At 42.1% G+C, this 25,054-nt stretch overlaps 1 protein-coding gene across 1 annotated transcript; it reads right to left on the reverse strand.

Moving 5' to 3' along the window:
- Nucleotides 1–3,449: 3,449 nt before the first annotated feature.
- On the reverse strand, nucleotides 3,450–24,485 carry LOC117474520 (procollagen galactosyltransferase 1-like). Its single transcript, XM_034120348.1, has 12 exons — nucleotides 24,012–24,485; nucleotides 20,118–20,228; nucleotides 19,743–19,860; nucleotides 18,570–18,704; nucleotides 16,095–16,299; nucleotides 13,819–13,938; nucleotides 13,001–13,077; nucleotides 12,807–12,913; nucleotides 12,262–12,394; nucleotides 6,625–6,752; nucleotides 5,267–5,473; nucleotides 3,450–4,729 (listed from the first exon to the last, which is right to left on the reverse strand). Exons 1-12 carry the CDS (start codon nucleotides 24,239–24,241, stop codon nucleotides 4,459–4,461), a joined length of 1,842 nt encoding a protein of 613 aa, XP_033976239.1. The 5' UTR covers nucleotides 24,242–24,485; the 3' UTR covers nucleotides 3,450–4,458.
- Between the last annotated feature and the right edge of the window lie 569 nt (nucleotides 24,486–25,054).

A 25,054-nucleotide genomic window follows, 5' to 3' on the forward strand; every position in this document is an offset into this window, starting at 1 on the left:
TAGCCGCTGTTTTGGTGTTTGTTCTGCCCCAACATACTAACTTTATAAAGCTTAACATTTCTTTATAACACACATATTTAAGAAACTTAGAGGCACTATTCTGGCAGGGCCATTGCTCATCTATTCCCAAGTCTTAAAAACAGGATAAAAAACGATTATATCAGATTTAGAAAATGGATCCTCAGAAATGTTTTCTCAATTTATTTTCTCACTGAGCTTCTGTTCAACTTTTTTGCTATACTTAAACAAGTATGACATATACTGTATCTGTGAAAACCACACAGCAGTGCAAAGTAGAGTCAAAAATGTATGAACAACTATTATTAAACGTTGTTAAATAAACAAAAAACAGCTACTGAATTGTGCACATTATGTTAAATGGTCTAGATGTGACCAGTTATTAATGTGATAATAAAATATCTTACCCAAAATCTGAACACTAGCACATTTGATCAACAGACTGTTTTTGGTTTTTAATTGTTTTGTTTTTTATATCTGTATCCAGGCCTCCCATACTGATAGTGAATGGATTACTCTGAAATGAAGTTATCTGTAGCTAACACTCATCCAAGCAAAAAGAAGTCCCAACATGTAATCACTTTTATAATCAATAAGGTAAAAGCATGTTGGGTGACTGTCCTCTTGTAGTGGTACAGCTCATTAACCAAGTGACCTGTACATACAGTCTATAATCTTACATAGTTTTTGTTTACAAAAGTAATTTACTACACAACAGCTCAGCCAAGATCAGCTGACAGGGATGAATCGGCCATTTATGGGATGGTGTTTTCCAAAAGAAGACTTATGGCTCAGAACAAAAAGCCTCATAAGAAATACCTTTCATATAAAGAAATAAAGTTCAGACCTAACATCTCAGAAATGTGCTTTATCTGCCTCGGCCAGCCTGTATTTCACTGTCGCTGCAGGCTGTGAATTGACAGCGATAACCTCACAAATTAGATTTGGCTCTCTGGCTCTGAGCTGTGCCAGATCTATTTGAGAGTACCACTCTGGTCTCAGACTTCCAAGGCTGATGGAGGAGAAATGTGTTTGAAATTGAGAAGCATCGCACCTCACCTGAGAAGAAAAAGAAACATTTACTTGCAGACTCTGAAGGGTTGGAGCTTAAATCTAACATTCAGAAAAGTTATTTCATAATAATCCTGTTCACTTTTTGAAGCTGATCGATCGCCCCTGATATAAACAAGCAACTCTACCTTGTTTTGCTAGTTGCAAATGTAATAGGCCATCGATCTGTGTAGAGTTGTGTCAGCTGTATGTACCAAGAGTAATTTACCTCACCTTGAAACTCCTCGACTCCTTCAAGGAAAGAAATATATCCAGTTACTTCTCTCTCTCAAGCCATGCTTTGATTTGTTTTCTTTCTTCCTTTAAATCATGTGAAGTTGGTTATGTTAGCGACACCTTTCACTGCCTCTCTCTGTAATTTCTTTACCGTGCACTCTGCGGTCTACCGAAGAAGATTACAGAGAGCTGGAGGTGTGTCGTGCTGTAAATCAGGAGCAGAGGTTGCTGCTTTGTGTATGGCTGTGTTTATGCACTGTGGGCCTTTAAAACTCCAGCTCAAGAGCAGCAATCGTATTACCTTAAGAGAAGAAGGGAGGGAGCAGAGGAAGGATAAAGTTACAGACAATTGGATTGCTAAGGGAAGACTGGCGTGTAGGTTAAATGGTGGAAAGAAAACAGATAGGAAGAAAAAAAGAGGATTGAAGCCTTCTAACCTGCTCAAACCTCTCCTTAATTCTTACTAACTACTAATGTCACGTATTTACCCCCTCAGAGCTTTATAATGATTATGTCTCACTGTTATCAAGGTGATTTGACAGCCAGGATGTGGAGCTTTGAGGAAAATAAACTGAGAAAGTCAATAGCTGGTTGGAGTAAGCATCAGCAGGTCCAACTGCAGAACAGTGACTATTGATCAGCAGAGGCACTCGCAGAGAATACCTGGGTTAATCTCACAGAGGGGTGAGGTAAATATAGAGGTGGGGGGGAGGGAGATCTAATAGGATTAGTCTGAGTCACAGACGAGTGCCACTACTCATGGATACGCTCACACCAACACATGATTAACCTAATTCTGCGAACATAGGAGCAAACACACACAACAAGTGCTAAACCTTTTAACCATGATGTTTGGGGCATTGTTGATCATGTTCTCAGGACGAAACGTAATAACTAATCAAAACTAAGATGGTTTTTGGGGAAATATTTTCCTAGGCCCATACCTTTGACCCAGTTTATCAGTTTGTACTGCCCTCAATGAGCACAGGCCTGCAGCTTTGGGCTGCTGTGCTCTGAGTGTTTTGTCTCCCTATTCCTGCCTGTTGGCGTCAGCTGATAGAGGTGTTATAGTGCTTTGCCTGTTTTATCTTGTTATGCAGCACGTTGATTATTCTCTCAGAGCTAGCTAAATACATGGGAATGGGGAAAGATTCTTCAGAATTGGACGGGCACCAGCTGGCCCATATGTTACGGCCACAGCTTCTACACGGCAGTAGTGGCTCACGCTGAGACCCGCAACATGAAAATAGACGCAACAACCAGTAGAGTTAACATCGACCATTTACTTTTATTGAGCCGTCTTCTTTCAACAAGCCAATCTAAAATGAAAAAGGTCTGGAGGACTGGCCAAAAAGAACAAAAGGGTGGAGGGAGCCTGAGCCAGCCAAACCATAGGCCGTAGGACCCAGAACTTGCCCCCCTAACTAAAAGTCAGGTGTATAACCCAAAGTAATAAATGAAGCCACGAAAACTGGACTACCAGGTCCTCCAGGCTAAAAAGAGTCAAGACAAAAGAGACTGTATCGCTCAAGCCTAACTACAAATAGGGGTCTTCAGTAGTGAGTGTCTTCCGGCGTCAGAAAGAGAGACATCCTTCTCCTCTAGCCTTGCTTTTATACCCGTGATTATGTGGAGTTGGGAACACCTGGGCAGAGGCGGAGCCAGGGCATACATCAAAGACTTCTCTAACACAATAGTTATTTTAAGCCTAAAACTATTTTTTTTAACTTGTGCTTACCTTTTATGTGTTTAATTCAAATACAAAATATTTTGTGTGTGATGCAATAACAAGAAATTGTACAGCAGCCGGTACAGTAGTGATCATTTGTATAACCACAGTGAAGAAGGAGGAGTAATGGTGGCCTGCTGAAGCCCAAACGGACAGGGCAGGCCAACATCAGCAAGCACCAATTAGAAGAGAAACCTCTACACTGGCGTGTGGGATGTTTGTGTCTGTGCTGGAATTAAAGATTCTGTGTGACAAAAAAAGCAGTGCAGTGTATTTTGATGTTTAAGCCACTGGCTAGAAATAAACCCACAATTTGTCCAATGTCAGAGCTTCTTTGTACTTCAAACTGAGCCTCGAGGGACTGCAAATAGACTTCATTCACTTATAGTTACATTCAGTAGAGAACAACACAACCAATCATTAAAAAAAGTCTTTATTCACTCTTTTGTTAAAAAAGACACAGTGTAAAACCATAGACGAGCAAACAAACAAGAAAAGTTACTAAAGGTCTATATTCATTTGTTCTTCTGATCGTCTGCAAACAAAAAGATTCAAAAGCTTAAGGTTTTTGTTAAAACTGCAAGATGAACTGAGGGGAAAACAATGAAACATGAAAGCTTACTGTCAAAGTGTGAAAAGGATTGATAGCACATAAAGGAAAACACTGATAGATATACAAGTAGCAAACTTAGAAAACGTATTTAAATAACACTCGAGCTAAACTGAAGAAGAGCAGGGTGTTAGGAGTCTCAAGATGAAGACGAAGAAGAAGACATGCCGTGGTTCTCAGCTCTTTGGGGACACTTTACAGCCAGTAGAAATATACAACTGGTGATAATCGTTTGCAAATAAACATTGCTTCTTTTCAACTACTTACAGTATTACACCGTTTAGAAAAGGCAATGTTTTAGTGATTCAGTTTCTGCCTTGAAAGCCTAGTATAAAATCAGATAAAAATCACTTTTTCGTATTTTAGAGGCGCTTTTTTTAAAACCCAAAGCTTTCACATTTACTTACAGCAGTTGATGTGACTTGAAGTCATTTAGAGCTATCAAGAGTCGGGTTTAATACTGCATTTATTCCAATTCATTCTTTTATTTTCTCTGTAGGACTTTATATTTAAAACATGGAACTATCATTGGACCAGGTTGTGGTTAAAGGATATGCGTTGGATGCAATAAATAAAACAAAAGCTTCCCGTTGAGAGTTAACTCTTCAACTACATCACAATTCTTAGGAGAAAGATTGGAGAGGAATATATTGGGAAAAGCATTTGTCACACCCACCCTGAGCTCGACTACTCTGCCTTTCCCCCTTCCCCTCTCCATTCTGTTATATTCTCTCCATTTCCCCAGTGATCACAGCTTTGTTCTATTTCCCTCATCCTTATCTCTGTTTGCCAGAGTTTTTTCTCCTCCTCTTCCTCACAGCTCGTCCCTTGCGCTCCAGTTTTCCAGTTCAGACTGCAGTACGTCAGAGTTTTGGGCCTCAAAGCTCAGCTCCCCCTGCTCCTGAGTTTTTCTCGACCTGTCTCGGTCCCAGTCGGTTCTGACTGTCTCGTTGTCCCAGACCACCGATGTTTCCGTGTCGCTGATGTAACCCATTTCTCCTGTGTAATGCGTTGGATACACCAGAAGCGGCTCTGCGGAAAATGCACGCAGGTCCCGGCTCTCAAAGTGCTCCATGTACTCGGACCTGATGAGTGAGAGGAGCGGGACATTTTATTAAGTAGAGCGCTACAGGACAGAATCAAAAAGAGGAGACAGGTAGAGGAAGACTGTTCGAAAAATATCACTAGTCACTATTCTTGAGCTTCAATAACAGGATACATGTATTTATTAATCCTCATCACATACAGAGCGTATGGAACAACTAGTTCCTGAACAGTGTCCTTCACATGCTTATATACAAGAGAGGGAGTTACACAGTCACAAGATGCATGGATACCGGTTCAAAGCAGTATACAATGTTTAGTTTAGATGAACTAAGGCCCACGTCAGAAATGATCATGCTTGTCATATCTCCATAGAGGCTGAATCATCATGTTAGTCGTTGTCACATGGCTATCATATGCATAAAACAGTGTGTCCTGATGCTCTTCTAGGTAATCATACATCCTGACATCTACGCAGCTACAGTTGGGCCTTTGTTATCATGTGCTACTCTGATATTGGAAGAGTACATCCAGTATTTTCCAGACAAAGACGACAGAGGGATGGTGGGTTAACTCACACTGGATGTTTGTCATACATGACAGGGAGGAACTCATCGACAGGAAGCAGATTGTTCAGAGGTTCGGCCAGGAGGAGCTTCTGGGCCCCCTGTAGGGACAGCAGGTAGCCGAGGGTCCAGTAGGAGTAGTCGGCCTCCACCAGGTTGTGGATGTTTGGTACAGGCTTCTCTTGGTGGTCAATCTGCATCCGCTTCCGCCCAATGTAACTGTATTTAGTATTAAAGATAAAAGGGGCGGTATACATCAGAAGCACCTAACTTACATCAGCATTTTAAACAGACTTCAATCCATTTATTTAAACATATTTGCTGCAGTCAGAGGATGAGCAAAGAACAGCACCGTGCCAAAGTTTAGTTTTTTATTTTGGCTGAATGTATTGTAACTACTGATGAAGGTTTGTTTCTGTCTATACCGACTGTCAATGCAATGTTTAAAGGTCTATAACAAAAATAATGTACTTTTTACTTTATTTATTAACTACTAAGTAAAAATGTTAACTACAAGTTTATGTCCTTAAAGATTTCTTGTTTTATATTTTATGTATGCACCATGACATCAAGTCAAATTCCTCGTATGTGTGAACCTACCTGGCAATAAACCTGTTTCTGATTCTGATGATCTGGATGGTAGTTTCAAGTCTTGTATGATTATTTGTTTCGTTGTAATAAAGGACATTAAAGCTGTTCATTTTTTCGCTTGGCAAGTTTTCTTGCTAGCTAAAATAAGCATCCCAAATAATATCACGATTAGCTAGCGCTAGCATTTGCTGGAAGATTTGCATTTGCTTTGTTAACGGCACCTGGCCACACCGGGCCTCACTCCTCTCCAGCTCTACCCTTTTGGTTCCAAACAATATGAAGGCCACGGCCAAAACGCCAGAATCCAAGCTTCAAAACCGTAATCTAGAAACCATAGGGTGGCATCCACTTCTCTAAAACAGTCTATGATGTTATATATTTTGTTATTGAATTTTTGAAGTAGAGGCAGGTTAAATACGATTTTCTTCTCCCTGCTCCTTTCCACCATCGGCTATAACAAGCATCTGTGTAAAGTGTACATGCTTTGTTTTAAAATAACTGCCATGTGTGGAATAAACAAATAAATAAATCATAGCACATATACTGTATAATACAGTCTTCAGGCTTGCTATCCTACAGCAGAAATCAGGCTCTGTGAATGTGAAATTTCTAGAGCATCTCATTAGTGTGATTGCATACGATGCATAATTCCCACAAGTGTTCTCAGCATGTGATAAGGCGAGTTGTGTCTGAGATATCATGAATGACAGATGGACGGATTTCACTGAAGCGACTCGATAATCCTCTCCGTTTACTACGTCGTGCTCTGCATCACTCACATGAGATCCCAGTCCAGCTTATAGGTCGCCAGCTCCTGCAGCAGCGTCTGGAGGCGTCGCTTGAAGAACACCTCGAAGCGGAGGTCGTCCTCGATGACCAGGGAGGTGTGCAGACCACGATCTACGATCTACACACAAACACAAAAACACATACGTTTTATACATGCAAACACATCGTTTTTTTAAATACTGGAGTCCTTTGTTTAACACATTCCAGACGTACAGTATGTTATATATTTTGTTACATTACGCCAACTTTTTCCAACCAAAGCGCATGTGAAACGTGGTTGCCTACCAGAAGCGGTCACAATATTGATGACTGTTTATTCGGTTTTAAGCAACATTTTTAGAATACAATTTTTATATGTTAGATATTTTTACTATACTTTTTAAATTGTGAAACTAATTTTATTTTGTTTAAGTTATACCCAGTATTCATCACAGGTTGTTTTAGAGAAGAGGTAACCTCTGCGGATATTTCCGTTGCCAGGAGAGACGTGCTGGAGCTTGGTCTCTTTTAAATATTAGTGTGTGTTTTATTGTAAGTATTCTTTGTGAGCAGATTTTACCACTTTGTACCACATCTTATACACAGTTCCTCCTCCTAGGGTAAAAACATGTTTCCACTATGAGGTTGCACTCAACAGTTGACATTAAGACAGGGATCTTTAAAAAAAAGTTACTAGAAGAACCTTGTTTCACAAAAAGCAATAGAGGTATTGAAACCAAGCGGCAAACTCTGTTGCAGATCAGGGAGGCCAATAAGGAAGTGCCACAAACTGCAGTTAATCTATTGGCCGATAGGGGATGACTGCAGAAAGGAGCAATTTCCATAGACCCCCATGTTAAAATGCCCAACTTTACAGCAGAAATAAACATATTTCTACCCCTGGATGCAATAACAATTATGATGGATATAGTTAGATTCCACCTTCATGATTATGGATTGGTGAGTGAATTGTTTTATAACGCAACCCTTTTAGTTATATTAGGTCTTAACGTTTTTGCATAAATTAGGGTGTGGTCACCTTGAGTGACAGGTCTCTGCAGTGAGTGCTGCTTCTAGCTTTCTGTCTCTCTGCTAGTAGCTCCGTTAGCTCAGTAAGCTCCAGGATGCTACAGGGGCTCAACTGCTCGGCTGACCCGGGGAACACAACTTGAACTCGTTGATGTGTTTGTTGTGTTGGTGCCTGGTGGAGTATTCTTAATTTAAATATCGGACTTATCTTATGGCTCTGCGGTTAAAATAGACGGTCCCTGAATGCAGTTTCTTCGGTAAGTGAAATTCAAGCACTTTATTTCTTACTGGTCTTTTTATTCAGCTAACGAGCGAGAGGAAGCTACATCTGTGCTAACGATGCTATCCGTAGCATACAAGTTAAAACATATTAGAGAAGTGTAAAACATTAAGAAAGATTATACTGTAGAACAAAAGGCTTCTGTGTGAGGTTGGTATAATAAGGTCATCCTCGTACATTAGTTAGTTTGCTAGTTAGGTAACTGTATGCATTGATATTGTTGATTTCAATTTGCTATGCTCGACGATGCAGACAGCTAACGTTACAGTAGTGTTGAAGACCAGCGTACTGTATATGAGATTAACCTCACTATAAGATCTGGGGGCTATTCAGTTGGGGGGTTTTAATCTTCCCCCCCATAGTGGGGCGAGGGAGGCTAAATTACACCTCCTCTGCCCGGTGCGTGTGCTGGCATATTATGTGGAGCGCACGGCTGCCCTTAGACGCACTGAACAGCTGTTTGTGTGCTTCGGGGGTGGGGTAACTGGAAAAGCTCTGTCCAAGAAACGCCTGGCAGGCTGGCTCTGCGAGTGCATTGCACATGCCTACGGACAGGCGGGGAGAGCCTTCCCTGCGGGGGTCCATGCACACTCTACACGAGCCATGGCTGTGTCAACAGCCTTATCGGCGTTGACTCTCCACCGTAGTCCCATTGATGGCGATGGGGGCGTGTCCCTCTCTCTGCTGCTTCCTGTAATCCACAATCAGCTCCTTTGTTTTGCTGACGTTGAGATGGAGGTTGTTATCCTGGCACCAAGATGTCAGGTTTTCGACCTCCTCTCTGTACGCCGTCTGGTCGCCGTCTGTGATGTGGCCGATGATGGTCGCGTCGTTAGCAAACTTCACGATGGTGTTGGAGCTGTGTGTGGCCACGCAGTCGTGAGTGAACAGGGAGTAGAGGAGAGGGCTGAGCACGCAGCCTTGAGGGGCTCCAGTGTTGAGGATCAGGGTGGAGGATGTGATGTTTCCCACCCGCACTGCCTGGGGTCTGCCCGTCAGGAAGTTCAGGATCCAGTCACAGAGGGCGCTGTTGAGCCCGAGGTCTCTGAGCTTGATGACCAGCTTGGAGGGCACAATGGTATTGAAGGCTGAACTGTAGTCAATGAACAGCATTCTCACATATGTGTTCCTCTGGTCCAGGTGTGAGAGGGCAGTGTGGATGGTGAGGGCTATGGCGTTGTCTGTGGACCCGTTTGCTCTGTAGGCAAACTGCAGGGGGTCCAGAGAGTCAGGGAGGGAGGAGGTGATGAATGATTTGACTAACCGCTCAAAGCACTTCATTATGATGGAGGTGAGTGCTACTGGGCGGTAGTCATTGAGGCTGGTGATTTTTGTCTTTTTGGAGGGACTACAGACTGCAGCAGGGACCTGTTGAAGATGTCTGTGAACACCTCTGCCAGCTGAACTGCACACACCCTGAGAACACGGCCAGGGATGCCATCAGGTCCAGGAGCCTTGTGTGGGTTAACCCTTTTAAAAGGATTTACACACATCTGCCTGGTTTAAAACAAAAGGGCAGGGCTCCTGATCCTTCTCTGCACCCCCAGCCTGGGTGCTCTCGAAGCGAGCAAAAAAACTGTTCAGGTCATCTGGGAGAGATGCGCACGCAGACACTCCCGCAGCACCCCCCGCCGCTCCTTTGTAGTCTGTCATTATTCTTAGTACCGCCCACATATTCCGGGTGTTACAGCCTTTGAAGTCAGATTCCACCTTGTCTTTGTACTGTCTCTTTGCACTGCTGATAGCTCTCCGGAGTTCATACCTAGAATTCCTGAACTCCTCCAAATCTCCAGCTCTGTGCGCGATAGTGCGCGCTTTCAGCTTGGTACGTACCTCGCTGTTTATCCAGAGCTTTTGATTTGGGAATGTTCGTACAGAAACCTTCGGTACCACGTCATCGATGCATTTCCCAATGTAGCAGATGACCGTATCCGTGTGTGTGTTGATGTTATTGTCCTCAAACACACTCCAATCCGTAGATGCAAAGCAATCCTGCAGAGCTGAATCTGACACCACACTCCATCGCTGTACTGTCCTTGTTACCGGTCTGTCCCGTTTAAGTTTCTGCCTGTAAGCAGGCAGCAGCAGCAGTGAGTTGTGGTCTGATTTGCCGAAGGGAGGGCGAGGGAGAGCCTTAGATCCATGTTGAAAAGGGGAATAAACATGGTCCAGTATGTTAGTACTTCGGCAGGACCTTCTTGATGTTGGCGGTGTTAAAATCCCCGGCCACAACGAACGCCGCCTCTGGCCGTGAAGTCTCGGTCTTGTCGATAATCCCAAACAGCTGATCGAGTGCCGTGTTGTTGTCGGCGAGCGGCGGAATATACACTGCTGTTATCACAACAGATGTGAATTCTCTCGGCAGGTGAAAAGCCTGGCATGTGATCATGAGGTGCTCTTAATGAGCGGAACAGTCCGAAGAAATAATCCTCACATCTGTGCACCAGTTGTTATTAGTCATTACACACACTGCCACCTTTACTTTTCCCCGAGTTAACTGTCCTGTCCTGACGAAAAATAGGAACAATGGCGGAGTCCGGGATAGCGGGGTTGAGCCAAGTCTCAGTGAGAATTAACACGTTACAGTTCTTCATGTCCCGTTGAAAAGCAATCCGACTTCTGAGTTCATCTAGCTTATTTTCAATGGATTGAACATTAGCCAGAAGAATACTCGGAAGAGGGGGTCGGTTTTCTCGTTTCCTCAGTCTAACCAGCAGCCCGGCGCGGGACCCCCGCTTTGTCTTCCTCCTGCGTCTCTCAGGTAGAACAGCATCAGGTAACCATGGCGGATCTCCATTGTCTGTCGGTGGGTTATTGTCCACGAAGTTTCTGATGTGAAGAAGTTCCTCTCTGCTATATTGTATAGCAGAGTTGGTGCGGTCGGCTTGCATGTTGCGAACGAAATTAAAAGCAAACGGCAAAAAGTAAATAAACACAAACAAAATACGAAAAAGGGCAAAGTTGGAGAGGAGCCAAAAGACAATGCGGCCATCTTTCACGGCGCAGAGTAGAATAATAAATGCTTTAGACAATAAGAAATATGAAGTTAACTGTAAGGAGTGGCTCAGTTTTTTTAAATAAACAATACTATTACTGTATTTCAATATCTCACGTCTGAAAGTTTAATGTAAAAGAAGAAGAGGCACATAAAATGAAGATTGTTATTTCAATACATTTAGTTGATTTTGTCTTTTTAATTGTTTAAAGTAAAGTAGATAGAACTGGTACTTAAAGGTGGGGTATGCAATTTATTTCAGAAACACTTTTTGTTATATTCCATGGAATGCTCTTAACATCCCGATAGCAATGAATACATTAAATGCTTTGACAATAAATACATAAAAGAAATTAATCTGTGGAAGCCGTAATACTGTAAAAAGCACGACCAATCATTTTAGCCGGCCCGGCTAAAATAACTGGATGGCCTACCTGCCTGTCAGCCTTCCATCTGTGCACAAACTTATCTCGTGCCCTCATTGGTCATGTGCGCGTTCGTGTGTGTTGGAGGAGGGGCTCTGTAAGGAAGTGGCAGATTTTTTCCGGTTGTGTATTTTCTAATTCTAGCGATCTCGAGCTGGTTTCTCCAAAATTACCTACCCCACCTTTAAGAGTTGTAATACAGTCTGGTTGTGGAGGAGGCACACAGGTAAGAGCATTCACTAGCTACCATCACATGTAACTAATCTTGACTTGAATTTATTAAAAGTAACAGCAAAAAATCAATAACTAAAATCATGCAAATGTTTGAATCTTTGCTGGGTCCACTGTTGAATTTACCACAAAATATATATTTTAGAAACCTGAAGGCATTTTAAGATTTGTATGGAAGTAATATCCCAAAACTCAATACCTTAGATTATTATTGAAAGTTTTGCTGAATAGTTTCATGTTCACTTACCTTAAGCAACGTAAAATGTGCAGACCGGGAGCAACAAATGTAGGTCATTAGCCGGCTAGCATCACAGAACAGCACTGCTGAGCATGTTAGCTTAGCTTGGTAGCCTCAGCTAGCTCTGGAACTTCCAGCTCGGTGGCAGGAGGTCCCGCCTCTTTGCCCTTATTTGGATCAGGCTGGAGCAGGCGGGAGTTAGATTCTGACGTCACTGTCGAGACTTTAGTGGCCGACACCGCCTACTTTAGGCTTCTCGGCAACTCTGCAGAATCCTATGGGTGACGTCACGGACACTACGTCCATTTATATATACAGTCTATGATTGAAACCTAAATAAAACCACTCTCACTGCGCTGCCTCCTCACACAAACTGAGTTACTGTGTTTTTCAGCAGTAAGCATTATCTGCCAAGCACAGGTCGACCCAGAGGCCTGAGGCCTGTCTCACCTCCTTCCAGATGTTGTAATGAGAGAGAAAACAACCGAGTTCCCCCTTGGTGAGGGGCCGACCATGATAAGGGTCTTTGTAACCCGGCAGCATCTTAATCTTCATGGACTCTATATCAGTCTTGTTCAGCACTCTAAGGGAAAGAGAAAGGATAAACAAAGAGATTAGAGATACACAATAAATGATAGGGATGTGATGTGTGTTTGGAATGGGAATAGCCAATGCAATAATATAACACAAGGCATGTGCTGCTTTATATTCATTCTAACCATTTTAAATCAAGATGATGGCAAACACAATAAAATATGTAAAACATGACACTACCTCCGTGACTGGATAGCCTTCACACATATTAGTTGTATTTTACTCAGATGAGCTGAAACGATGTCGTTCAGTTGATATATAATTGGCAGCATGCATCCGCTACTTTTTACGTTAGTTGTTTGTCTCAGCTCAGCTTTCCTACATCAATCAACACCGCATGTTGCAGAGGCACAAATCAAGAAGACACAGGCAGTGGGGGAGGAAGGAGATGAGAAACGTACTTGCCGTCCACAGCGGCAACAACCTTACAGCTGATCTCCTGCTCGTGCAGAGTTCTTAGCATTCGCTCGCGACGGTCAGATCTCCTCACCAGATTGATCATGAACACCTGGGTGCACACAAAGGGAGAAGCCTCACACACATGATTAGGGTTATTTGTGTGTTTCTACGTGTTGGTGAGATTGAGTGTGTGTACCTCATCAAAGCCCATCTTGTTAGGCTGCTTGGGAGGAAGAGACAGGAAGCTGGAGGGCTCCAAGGGAGGGTTTTTCACTTTCAAAGGAAGAAAAGGAGACAAGGTTACAAAGAGAATGAGAAATGTGGTGAAACAGGGCTTTTCGAAATCTGGTTCAGGGATGCTCAGGGAACCCCAGGAGATTTAAGTAAACCATTGATTTAACAGGATAGATGAGTGTGTGTATAAAGAGGACTATTTTTATCATTATTGGTATTCATTTGTTTGAAAGACTGTCCTATTGTTTCCTACAATGAGAGACGCTGCACCAAGAAGTGATATTTAATTACAGTAGTACTTTACTCTGGTAACATGGAATTTATTCTTAGAGACACTGGTATGACAATTTCCACAGATACTCTATCTATGCATCTTTAATGGCACTATTTCGGGCCCTTTGTTTTTTACTCTTGTTTTTTCTATTTTCTATGCTAACTGCCAATGTCTTAAACAGATTGTAGCAGTAGCAATTTGTTGTGTGGCAAAAGTAAACACTGTCTAATTAAGTTTGTACGCAGAGGCATACATTATTGCACTGCTATGGTTGAAGTTTGTAACTCTATAACTCAATATAAAGAAAACCGGTTTTTCTTTTACATAATGACTACAGCAAAAAAAGGGATTCAGTTGGGGACAATTAAATAAATGCAAAACCTGCAGAGCAGCACAACAACAGCCTAGAGTCTGAGACAAGCAGACTGGCATCCTTCTGCTGAAACTGTACAACACAAAGAAATCTGTCTGGTCTTTTTAAAGGCTCCGTAACCTGGTCGACTCACCCATGACCTCCAGATGAGTATGCAAGAAGCTCTCCTCCTCATCCTGCAGGGTGCCATGGGAATGCATCGGCACTGGGAAATAGCCATAAGCCTCTTTGTTGCAGACATACATCTGCACATCTGAGAAGGGAACAAAGAAAAACCTGCTTACAAAAAGGGCTGAACGATTTGGAAACAAATAATTTGCAAAGGTTTTTACTGATACTGCAATTAAGATATCAGTCATAATATTAAAGGGAAGGAGGATTTTTGCATCATTGAATCATTGTAAATTATTTTTGAATGATCATGGTGTGTTTATATGTTAAGATCTGTACAGAATAATGAGTATTGTAGGTCAGAACATCCCTGTAGTACGGTGGCTGAGAGGTGCAATCGACAATTACAAAGTGTGAAACACTTTAACAAAGCTTGAGACAAATTTACATTTTATAAAACAAAATTACATTAGCAAAACACTTTTAACAAAGAAAAAACGATTTAACAATTTTTTAACAAGATGCGAAACACTTTAACATTTGCCGAACGAAGCAGCCTGCAGTCGCTCTTTAGCTATCTAATGAAGGTAAACAAAGCGTAGGCTGTGTGTAAAAGGCACAGCTCCACTTCCTACTTGGCGAACCTGTAACTTTCTCGTGTGCACGAGAACGTATCTCTTGCACACAAGAAAGTATATCGTGATGAGCAAAACCATGTCACTTGGCCCAAGTGGTTTCCACAGAACGGACAAAACATGTTTAACGACCATAAAGGTCCATAGGTACCGGCGGTCTATCCGCCAAAACAAACTTAAGTTTGTGTCAATCACTTGCACGTCACTTCTGGTATGATGGGCATTCCCTTTCCGGTTTGATTCTCTAGTTTGTTAAAGTGTTTCGGCACTTGTAAATGTATCTCTAGCTTTGTAAAAGTGTTTCGCATCTTGTTAAATTGTTTTTTCTTTGGTAAAAGTGTTTTGCTAATGTAATTTTGTTTTATAAAATGTAAATTAGTTTTATAAAATGTAAATTAGTTTTATAAAATGTAAATTTGTCTCAGGCCCCAGCTCCACGAGGACGGAAACTGGTTGAATCCGCATATTTCTCATGCGTATAGCCCTCTAAGCTCCACGACGCCGTAAGGGAAACGTAGAAACAGACCCCGCAAACGACAACGGGTCCAAAGGTGGATAGATCTGGGAACGGAGCGCTCTGGGGGGTCCAACGGGGCCGTGGAGTCGCCTATACGGTCATTCGTTTTCATAGCCCCGCCTCTCCCTGCCTCTCCCCCGCGGAGTTGCTATCGTGCTCCAGTCGCTACTGACCATGCTACTGTTCTTTGTGCAACATCTACAGGAGCTCCTCCTTGAATTCAGATTATTTATCTTTATCTCGATATGGACATAAACGCGAGTGAAGTCTAATCTGACAGGACGGAGACACGCAGCTCCTCCCGCTGTGATGCAGCGGGAGCAAAACACACACTTCAAGTCAGATCATCACCCTTAGCTATTTTAATTACCTCTCAAACTACCTAAACTAGTTATAAATATGTTCATTTTTACTGTCGGGTCACTCATTACAGGATCAGCTGCTGCATGAGACAGACACTGACGCTGTCAGAAGAGAGGAAAAAGAGATGTATTTGATGATTATATATCATTATATCGTCGTTATTCATTTGTTTTAAAGCTCAATAAATAACAATGAAGACCTTTGACCGGCACTTTTATAATTTTGTCCGGAAGATTTAAACTTTAACACACGCTGACCGGCGAAAAACTCTGCCCGGTTCTGTCGGCCCCCACCGCGGAGAATACACAGAAGTGCAGCCATGACAACCATTCTTCTTCGCTGCTTTTGTGGAGGAAGTTGCTGCTTTTGTGGAGGAAGTTACAGCGCCACGTACAGGTTTGGCATATGTACTGCAGCTTCTCCAGCGTTTGGATGTAAACGGAGCCGTCTCGTGGAGCTTGACACAATCCGGTGTATATTGCGTGGGGACGGAAGGTTTTTTGCGGTTGCATTTGCGTTACTCCGATGCGTTTTGCCGTATTTGTCCTCGTGGAGCCGGGGCCTTAAGCTTTGTTAAAGTGTTTCACACATTGTAATTGTCGATTGCACCTCTCAGCCACCGTACTGTAGCCCGACAATAATTACATCATTTACTTTTTTGGTCACATATGCTGCATTTAACAAATATTGCAATACTATCCTAATCAAATATGCAACAAAATATGCCTAGAAACACTTTCATCAGCCCTGCAGATAAAAAAAATCGACATCTGTTTGTCTCACCTGCCATGCGAGCAGAGTAGGCAAAGACGATGACATCATCCAGGGCCCAGTTGTACTCGGGGTGTGGGGGATAAAAGGCCAGCTGCCGGGAGGCCTCTTTCTGCAGGTCCAGCAGGTAGGTGGAGTGAACCATCGGCACGGCGAAACAGCCACGATGCTCCTGCTTACGGATAGGCATGTAGGCTGGAGTACGCTTGTAGTAGCCCTGCAGAGTGCACACAAACACCGTACGGTTAAACACTACTTTCGTTACTCTGATTTGTTTCCTAAAAAAATAAAAAGCTGTGGAATAATGAGGAACTTATATTTCACTGAGATCTGATAATTGGCTGTCCAAAGTCTACAAAGAAGACACTTTAAAGGATTAAGACTTATCTGAAACTCAATTCTTTACTACTAAATTACAAAAATATGTAATAATAAGTGACAGAGAATGAGTAATACTGACTTATAGGAAGAGTCTCTGACAGACTGATGCATATTGCCTTTAGGATACCGGCCAATTAAGTGTTTTTGAAAAAAGTCCCCTGCAGGAATCAGAGTCGGTTAATGTTTTTGCTGGAGGAAAGAAAACGTCTGTGTGTCAGCTCTGATTTGACAAGAAGCAAAGATGAGTACTTAAAGGCATCCTGTCTCAACAGATCACAGACACAACTGTATTTAAGACATGCACATACAGTGTGTAATGCCTGATAGATCAGATGTGCACCTTTGATGGGTCAAAAAATCATGTTCACATAATTGTAATGATATGTTATAAAAATATATGACAATGTTTTTTATTAAAGTAACTTTTATCTAAGGCATGCATGAATTAAAAGACACAATGGCCTTTAGTTCAGAGTAATCTTATAAGACGGCAATATCTGAGTGGAGCCCGCAGTAAGAGACTGAGAAGTAGGAACAAATTAAACATAATGAGCCGCGTGGGTTGTCTGTGACGCAAACCTATAATCTCCTGATATCACAAACCTTTAGCTAAATATTATGTTATTTCAGGACAATAAAGTTTAATTTCACCTGTGAGACAAATGATTTACTTTAATTTACAAAATATATTTACAGAGCATTCAACTCCTGCTTGGAAATCTGAGGGGAAATACTTAATAACAGAAACATCTCTCTGCTCAGCCTTTAAATTGACTAATGTAGAGTGTTTTTAAAGTGACTTGTTTGCACACATTTGATTTCCTCATGCATATAAAAAGGAAATAAAGTGTAAATTCTCTCTAGATCATATTTATGTTTTATGAAGGTGGAAGGAGATGCGCTTTATTATTCAGCATGATTGCATGAAAAGGAATTGTATTCACAATCAGAGAGTTAATAGCAGACTTGGGAGTGCATCATTCACCTGGGAAGCAAAAATAAGAGGTTTTTATGGAGACGTTTCGAAGAGGCTACACTCTATGTCTAATCTCTACAATCTGTTGGTTTGGTTTGTGTGTGTTGGAGTTAAGAGGCCATAATACAGTAACATGCAGAACATTAGTCTAAGTACATGCATATTTGTATATCTGTATACAAGGACTTAGAAAGAATCTGGTTGGGTGTGGTAACTTAAACAAATTAAAGGTTTTCTCTGATTTCTATTGTTGCGATTTTAAATATTCTTATTATAGTTAAGTGTTAATACCACACCCAGATCAGATACACAATTAGTAAGAATCAGAAATCCTTTATTTGTCCAACAGAAGGGAATGTTACAGCAAAGGGGGGAGTGCAGATAAAAAAAGCAAATACAATGAAAAGGCTCACAAAATATAAGGCAATCACACATTAATTATGCTTTTTGGGGTTTTCCCTTTCCTGTAGTGTGTGATATAGGTTTGTGTGCATGTAAATGGTCTGCAAAGTCTCAAATCCCAAAGTTCCCTCTACAGGGAGTTTCTCTCCGACACAGTCCCCCCCCCCCCTGCCTGAAATGCCTCCTTTGTTGTCCTTTGTTTATTTCGGATACATAGTGACATCACAACGTAACACATGCGCTTCTACGGGCTAGCGATCCAACACGTTGTACATGATGGGCTTAGGGACGGGACATCTCTAAGCAGTTGACCAATCACAACAGAACCGGCCAACCAACCAATCAGAGCAGACTGGGCTCTGGTTTCAGACAGAGGGTGAAAAGAGGTGCTGCAGCACAGGCAGTTTGAGAAAAATAAAGAGCTTTTTGAACATTAAAGCGTGGAAACATGTCACAGTAGAGGCACAAAATACAAATGTGAACATTAGAATGAAATAAGTTCACATACATGGTAAAGAAAAATGGAAATAAGAAGCAACATTATGATGTACATGAACATACAAAGTTACTGAGCATCCAATAATAGCAATCCTATCAGTACAAAAGTGTAAATTGCACATGGAGGTGGTATTGCAAAAAACAGGAAGTTGATGTGAAGGAACTGTGAGGAATACCTATACCAGCTCTATAGGTGGTTAAACAGCATAACAGCTAATCATCTGCAGTACCTGTGAAGTCATGCCGCACCAGAAGTTGGAGTACGCAGCTCTGGACTCCAGCATGGGCGCTACAATGGTCTTGTTCTCACTCATCAGCTTCCATAACATGTCCGTGTTGGTGAGCAGGTTGTCACAGTCAGCCACCTGCAGACAAGAGAGAAGGGCACAATATTGACGAGAATCCCACACAAACATAATCATGCGAGCACAGACAAAGTGTCGCCTGCTGTCACTAAAAGATTGATTGAGCCTCAGCATCCCTCCTAACAACTCATTATAACTCACAGCCCTGAACCTTAAACAATGCTAACCGACAGACTGCACTTGTTTTACCATGTCTTGAGAAAAATGTAATTTCAAAATGCCAAAACTCATAATTTAACCTTTGTGTTTGTCTACCGGGATGTGTCTCACCAAGAGCAGCTGCAGTAAATAAACTGCTCTGAGTCTACATTTTCTTCAGCCATGATATGTTTAAATAAAGCCAATTATAACTGAGATCACTCTTAAACTGATATTGGAAAATGTACTTGTTATCTTTTCACTTAATGTTTCCACAGTGCACATACATATTAAGATCTTTTTGAGAAATATTAAAGCTGGAGGGAAAAACAAGACAAATCTCTAAATCAACCCACATAGAAAAATGCATGTAACCATAGCAACATTGCTAAGGCTTCTTCCTACATTTACAGTTAACGCTCATATATAAAACTGACGACAAACAAATATGTAAACTCTAGCATCATTACATCTTCTCAATTACTTTGATCAACCCAGATCAGTAATGAAATCTGATGTAACAAAATGGCTAATTTAAAACACAAAGAAACACTTTATGGTGACAAAGAGCGTCAAAAGATTTTTAGACTAACTCAAATCCAACATTAAATAAATCTACATTTGTGAGTATTTGTTTAAATGTCTTTATGTCTAAGACACAACATTATTAATTGGTTGTAGTTTTGTCTGTTTAATGCAGTTCCCATTCTTTTAATATGAGGAAGATCAAGCTTTGCTCATTTTCAAATGTAAACCCTTTTAACAGCTGTAATCAGGTGTACTCGACAATGGATTTAAGTCCCATGAATCAGCTTAATTTACCACCCATCAGAGACATCCCCGACAGTAGCTGCATAATAAGAGGAGGCTTTTGAAGCTGCTGCGTGGATGATAACATACCAGCAGGTAGTCGGCCCAGATCTCACGGGCGGTCTCCAGCGCGGCCTGACGGAGCTTCATTACGTGTTCGTAACGCAGATTATTCCAGTGCTTAGACCCCACCTCGTCTTCAAAGGCACTGGGAGACATGCACAGACACTCCCATTTAGTAAAGTACGACACACACACACACACACACACACACACACACACACACACACACACACACACACACACACACACACACACACACACACACACACACACACACACACACACACACACACACACACACACACACACACACACACACACACACACACACACACACACACACACACACACACACACACACACACACACACACACACACACACACACACACACACACACTACCTGGTTTCATCATCAGGTCTCCACTCCACATAGTGATAGTCATTCTGCACCTTCACAAGCCAGTCTCTGAGGATGGCTGTGGTGTTATCTGTGTTGTGATCAGTCGCCACCCTGCCCGGGGGAGTGGGGGGGAGGGGGGTGAGTGGGAAGAGAGAGCGAGAGGGAAAGAAGGGAAAACATTTTAATACATTTATTAAAGAAAGAGCAAAATCGCATGTTTTCCTCTGTATTTTAAGCCAAACTTCCCTCTTTTAATTTATATTTTTTAACAATGTTGTACTGTTACACAGATCTGTCCACACATTTCTGTATTCTATTATATCTTTGCTTAATGAACCTACGTTTTCTGGGGGTTTTGTGATTTAAACGTTTTTTCCATGCTTATAAGAACTCCTTTAAATTTGAGAGTACCTTGCAGTACCTGTACCACCCCATGTAGGTTACTCTTTAAATTGATCCAGTGTTACTTGAGCTAAGGGGTAAATCTATGGATAAATTATTCAGTGACTGTGTTGAATGTTATACTCCAACAATAATACAGTCAAATAAATGTTATTTACCTTGTCCAATATCACAAATCTCCCTCGAGGGGCTTATATCAGGGGTTTTAGGGATGCACAGATCTGAATCACTGTAACATAATTGGTCCCGACAATATTACGCCGCGCCTGCTCCTGAAAACTGTTTCTTGGACACTGTCGTTAAAAATTCAGTGATTCCACCTTTATTCGGTTGCAATGCACCACAGCCATCCCTGTGCACAATAATGGCTTGTTCATAAATATTTGCCAGCAGTTATTATTCTGTCACTCAATAGCATTTGCACAGCAGGAGGTCCTTTGTTTTTCTTGTTTGCTTCTTACATTTCTTGCAGTCAGCTAACGCCTCCACATAAATAATGCTTCTTCTAACAGCGTGAATGATGTGCCGTTATGCTAATGTTACCTTACATACAGACAAAAGATCATAATCAGTTGCATGCACTAAGGCAGGCGTGCCCACACTTTATCAGCTTGGGAGCTACTTTTAAAATGACCAAGTCCAAATGATCTACCTACAGGGCCGCCGCTGCCCAATCTGTGTCGCAAGCCGGGGGGGGGGGTGGATAAGCTGTGGCACGCTTACACTAATTGCGCCGCATAAGCGCATAATAGTGCGCCGCATTTGCGCTTCAGATGATGAGGTGAGGCCCCCTCATAACTGAACCCATGAAACATGAACCCGTATGGCACAATACATGAACCCGTATGGCACAATACAACTCAGTACATTTTTGGGATATTTTTTATATACATTGGAAGGCTAACTAGGTAATCAGCTCGTCGGTGATTTGCAGCCCATGCGTGGTGAACTGCGTGTTAGAAAAGATGAGATCTCAGACTGGCTTAGCTGTACGTCAATTAAGTGGAAAATACAATAGTAAGGATGGATGATAGGCTAACTTAAACAAATTATTATTATTATTTTCTTTTTTCTTATTTTTTTCAATGCCAAGCGATCTACCCACACTACCTTTGCGATCGACCGGTCGACGTATTGGGCTAAGGTATGCAGATTTAAATTAGGTTGGCTCACTGGTATAAAATAGGTACTGGCCAATCGTTACTCTGGATTGCTATTCCACTTAGATTGCTAGTGAAGTTCTGGTCCAAGGATATGTATCATAATAAAGGACATATTCTAGTGATGTGTATGAACTCTGTAGACAATAAAGCTGCAAGGAAATCATGTTTTGGGCTATTTGGGGGCAGCACGTGAAATGGAAATCAGTCTAACCATTTATCAGAATCAGAATCAGAAACAGGTACATTTACATGCACACAAACCTATAACAGATTACAGGAAAAGGAAAACCTAAAAAAAGCATAATATGGCCCCTTTAAGTTTCTCCAGGACACTTTGACTGCAGGTTCTGGGGATCAAATCAATGACCTTCTGATTGGTAGAAAACCATTAACCCCAAAGCCAAAGTCGCCCCTTTTATAAAACCATTCACATAATAATATAAATGAATGCACCTTAAAGCAATATGGAAAAAGTACATTTAAGATATATCTCTACATTCTGGAAGATATTGCAATGATAACATATTGATTTACTATCCATCTCTACTTTTGTCTAGTCATCATTACAGCAGAGATGCACATCACCAACGTCAAGCGGGACAAAGGAGATCGCAGACAGACAATAGGGGCTGTGGAGCGGTACAGCGCCATTCGTCGGCTGTCTCTGTTATCATAACAAATCAAAGTTTGTGGGCCGAGGCACAGAGAAAGCAGGAATGGGGGAAAGAATGTGTACATATGAGAGAAATTGATTTACTCCCAGTCATGTACTGAGTGACGTTGGGCGTGCTGCGACTGTTAGTTTCCCATCTGTTTGTGGAGTCCAGCACCTACATGGGACCAACTCAACAATCCATCTTCCTCTTCCTCCTCTCTCGCTACCTTTCCATCTCAGACTGCTGTGAAGTTTTGAATGAGCAGAGGTAGTTAATAAAAAAAGGTTTATGGAGAGGATATGTGTGGTTGCATGCCTGCCATAAAACGATAACAGAGAAAGAGGCAGAGGGATGGAAAATGGCAGATTCATAGAGAATATCCATCATGCATCTCCCTGCAGAACACACACACTCTGTCTGCACGTGTGTGTCTCTCTTTTGCCGCTTGCCAAGCACTCCATCTTCACCTGTCAGGCTGATAACTGCAGGTATCGACAGGTGGCCGGCTCGCAGCACAGTTTATGTCTTTCATGCTGCATTTTAGATGCTTCCTGTTCTTCCACTGAGGGAAGAGATATGTTGTAGATTAAAGCAACCATGCAGAAAACTGGGCTCCAGCTGCCACATGGGCAGAGCTAGACTCAGGCACACAGGCTGAATTTTCTGGCTGTGATACAAGGGAAAGCGCTCAACATCCAGTTTTGTTTAAACAGACACTTGATCCCACATTCTAGCTCCCGCTGAAAAGTTCATTTCAGCATTCAATCTCAGAGGAGAGATTCTGTTGGATCAAACATTCAATTCATGATTGTATTTCATTTTAATCCATCCATAGTCACATTAAACACAACTCTGCTTGAGGCCTTTGCCCGTGTTTACCTTGAGGCCAAATAAATATTATCTAACCTGTCAGGACTTAATGCTGATGAAAAGATTATGTTAATCTTTAAGAACTGATCTACTGGCACAAGATCAAAATGACAAGAGGAAGTGAGCAGTCGAGCCAGGAATAATCTAGGATGGGGGCTGGGGGACAGAAAGAGAATGAGGAAGGTAACATTTGCTGAGGCTTTTTAATAGGCAGATTCACAGATTGTTGTAGGTGGATTGTTCTGGATTATGACAGCTCAGGTGCCAATTTCGGAGTAATTTTAACAATAATACTGGTTTTGTCCCAGTCGAGTCTGTAAAACGCAGATGTGGAAGAAGAAGAGGGAGTGGAAGGAAAATGCGAGGGTGGGGTAGAGGGGGGAAACGGAGGGGCAACGAGAGAGACGGTCTGTGACTGAATGGAACTTTTTACAGGCGAGAGTCTGCTGGCACAAGAAGCCCTCCGAGATCCTCTGCCTGGGTCAAGTCACTACAATACAGCAGCCTGTATTCATGCTGCACTTTCACTAATTTCACCGCCAATTAATTGTGTATTATACTGTAAGTGTGGAGCTAAAGCACTTTTGCTTTTCCTCACTTATTGATAATAACACAGCGTCCCCACCTGGTCAAAAGTTTCCCTCTATGTGTCTCCTTCGTGGGCTTGACGTGTATCTGGTGCTCCGTTAATGAGACACACTTTATTGACACTTTTTCAAATACTTTATATAAGTTTTCCATAATATAGTCTCATATTGTGTCAATGAGACTTATTTGTCAGTGTTTACAGCGATGACACTCACCACAGCGCAATGCGGTCCTTCGGGTAGTTGAGGCGCTCCAGAGCTCCGAGGAACAGCGGCAGTGAGTGCGCCGAGTTGCGGCAGACCAGCGCGACGACGACCCGGGGGGCGAGGAGCGGAGACTCGGGGCTCCAGCGCTCCTCGGGGAAATACCCCCGGATCGGGCCAGGCAGGAGAACGCACAGCAGGGCGGGCAGCAGTGAGGTGACCCGGGGCATGGCAGGGGACATACACTCGCGAGAGGCGCAGCGGACAGAGAAGGGCACCGAGGATGTGGAAGCTGAGGCTGCCGCTGTTGTGTTGCGCCGACACTGGATACATGGCGGAGGAGCTGGCTGAATTAAAGGGCAGGTCTGGACTCGTTCAAGGGGAACTCGGTGTTCTCAAAATAAACTCGTAGGCCCACATTTCTGAGCCGTGTGTAGCAAATCAGTGAGATCCTGGCAGGTTTTTGAGTTGTACTTTACACAAATATCCCCCTGTGGGCCAAAAAGAGGCTTCCCTCTGTGATAGGACGTCCTCCCCTTTAAGAATAAATCCAGCTGTTGGAAATAGATAGGAAGCAGCATGGGCGTGTCCATGTGAATACTGTACTGCAGGCCTGACAAACTTGGTTAGGTAAGCAACAAACTACAAACCAATTTTCAATAAAATAAACTCAACCGGGACTTCGTGCAGGACATCTTACATTGTTCTCTGTGTGAGTGCCGAGGGACTGTCTACAAAGTACAAATCCGAAATCAAAGTCAAAGTCAACTTTACCTACTACAAACATTTGAAATAACTTCCCTGACATACAATCAAGTGCTAACAAAATCAATTCACACATTAAAAGTCTCATGTCAGTTATTCTTTGGATATTTTTGGTGATCTTTTTCTTATTTAAATTCAATTAGGCCTACCTCATTATTATAAATTGTAGTGCTACCAAAATCCCTTTATTTTAATTATTAGATTAATGATCTCCTGTTTGTAATAATACACTTTCAAGTTAGGAAATATTTCCCATTGCATAATTGTGATGAATCATGATTGTGGACAAT

This window comes from Trematomus bernacchii, unplaced genomic scaffold (assembly GCF_902827165.1).
Source record: "Trematomus bernacchii unplaced genomic scaffold, fTreBer1.1, whole genome shotgun sequence".
Taxonomy (NCBI): Eukaryota; Metazoa; Chordata; class Actinopteri; order Perciformes; family Nototheniidae; genus Trematomus; species Trematomus bernacchii.

What these genes read in the sequence shown, in the direction of transcription:
- LOC117474520 (XM_034120348.1), bottom strand. Translation starts at nt 24,241, where the DNA reads ATGTCCCCTGCCATGCCCCGGGTCACCTCACTGCTGCCCGCCCTGCTG. An exon ending in ATTACAACATCTGGAAGGAG is followed by an intron (nt 6,753 to 12,261) that starts GTGAGACAGGCC and finishes GTTTGTGTGTAG; the next exon opens with ATCGTAGATCGTGGTCTGCA. An exon ending in AAGCTGGACTGGGATCTCAT is followed by an intron (nt 5,474 to 6,624) that starts GTGAGTGATGCA and finishes TACTAAATACAG; the next exon opens with TTACATTGGGCGGAAGCGGA.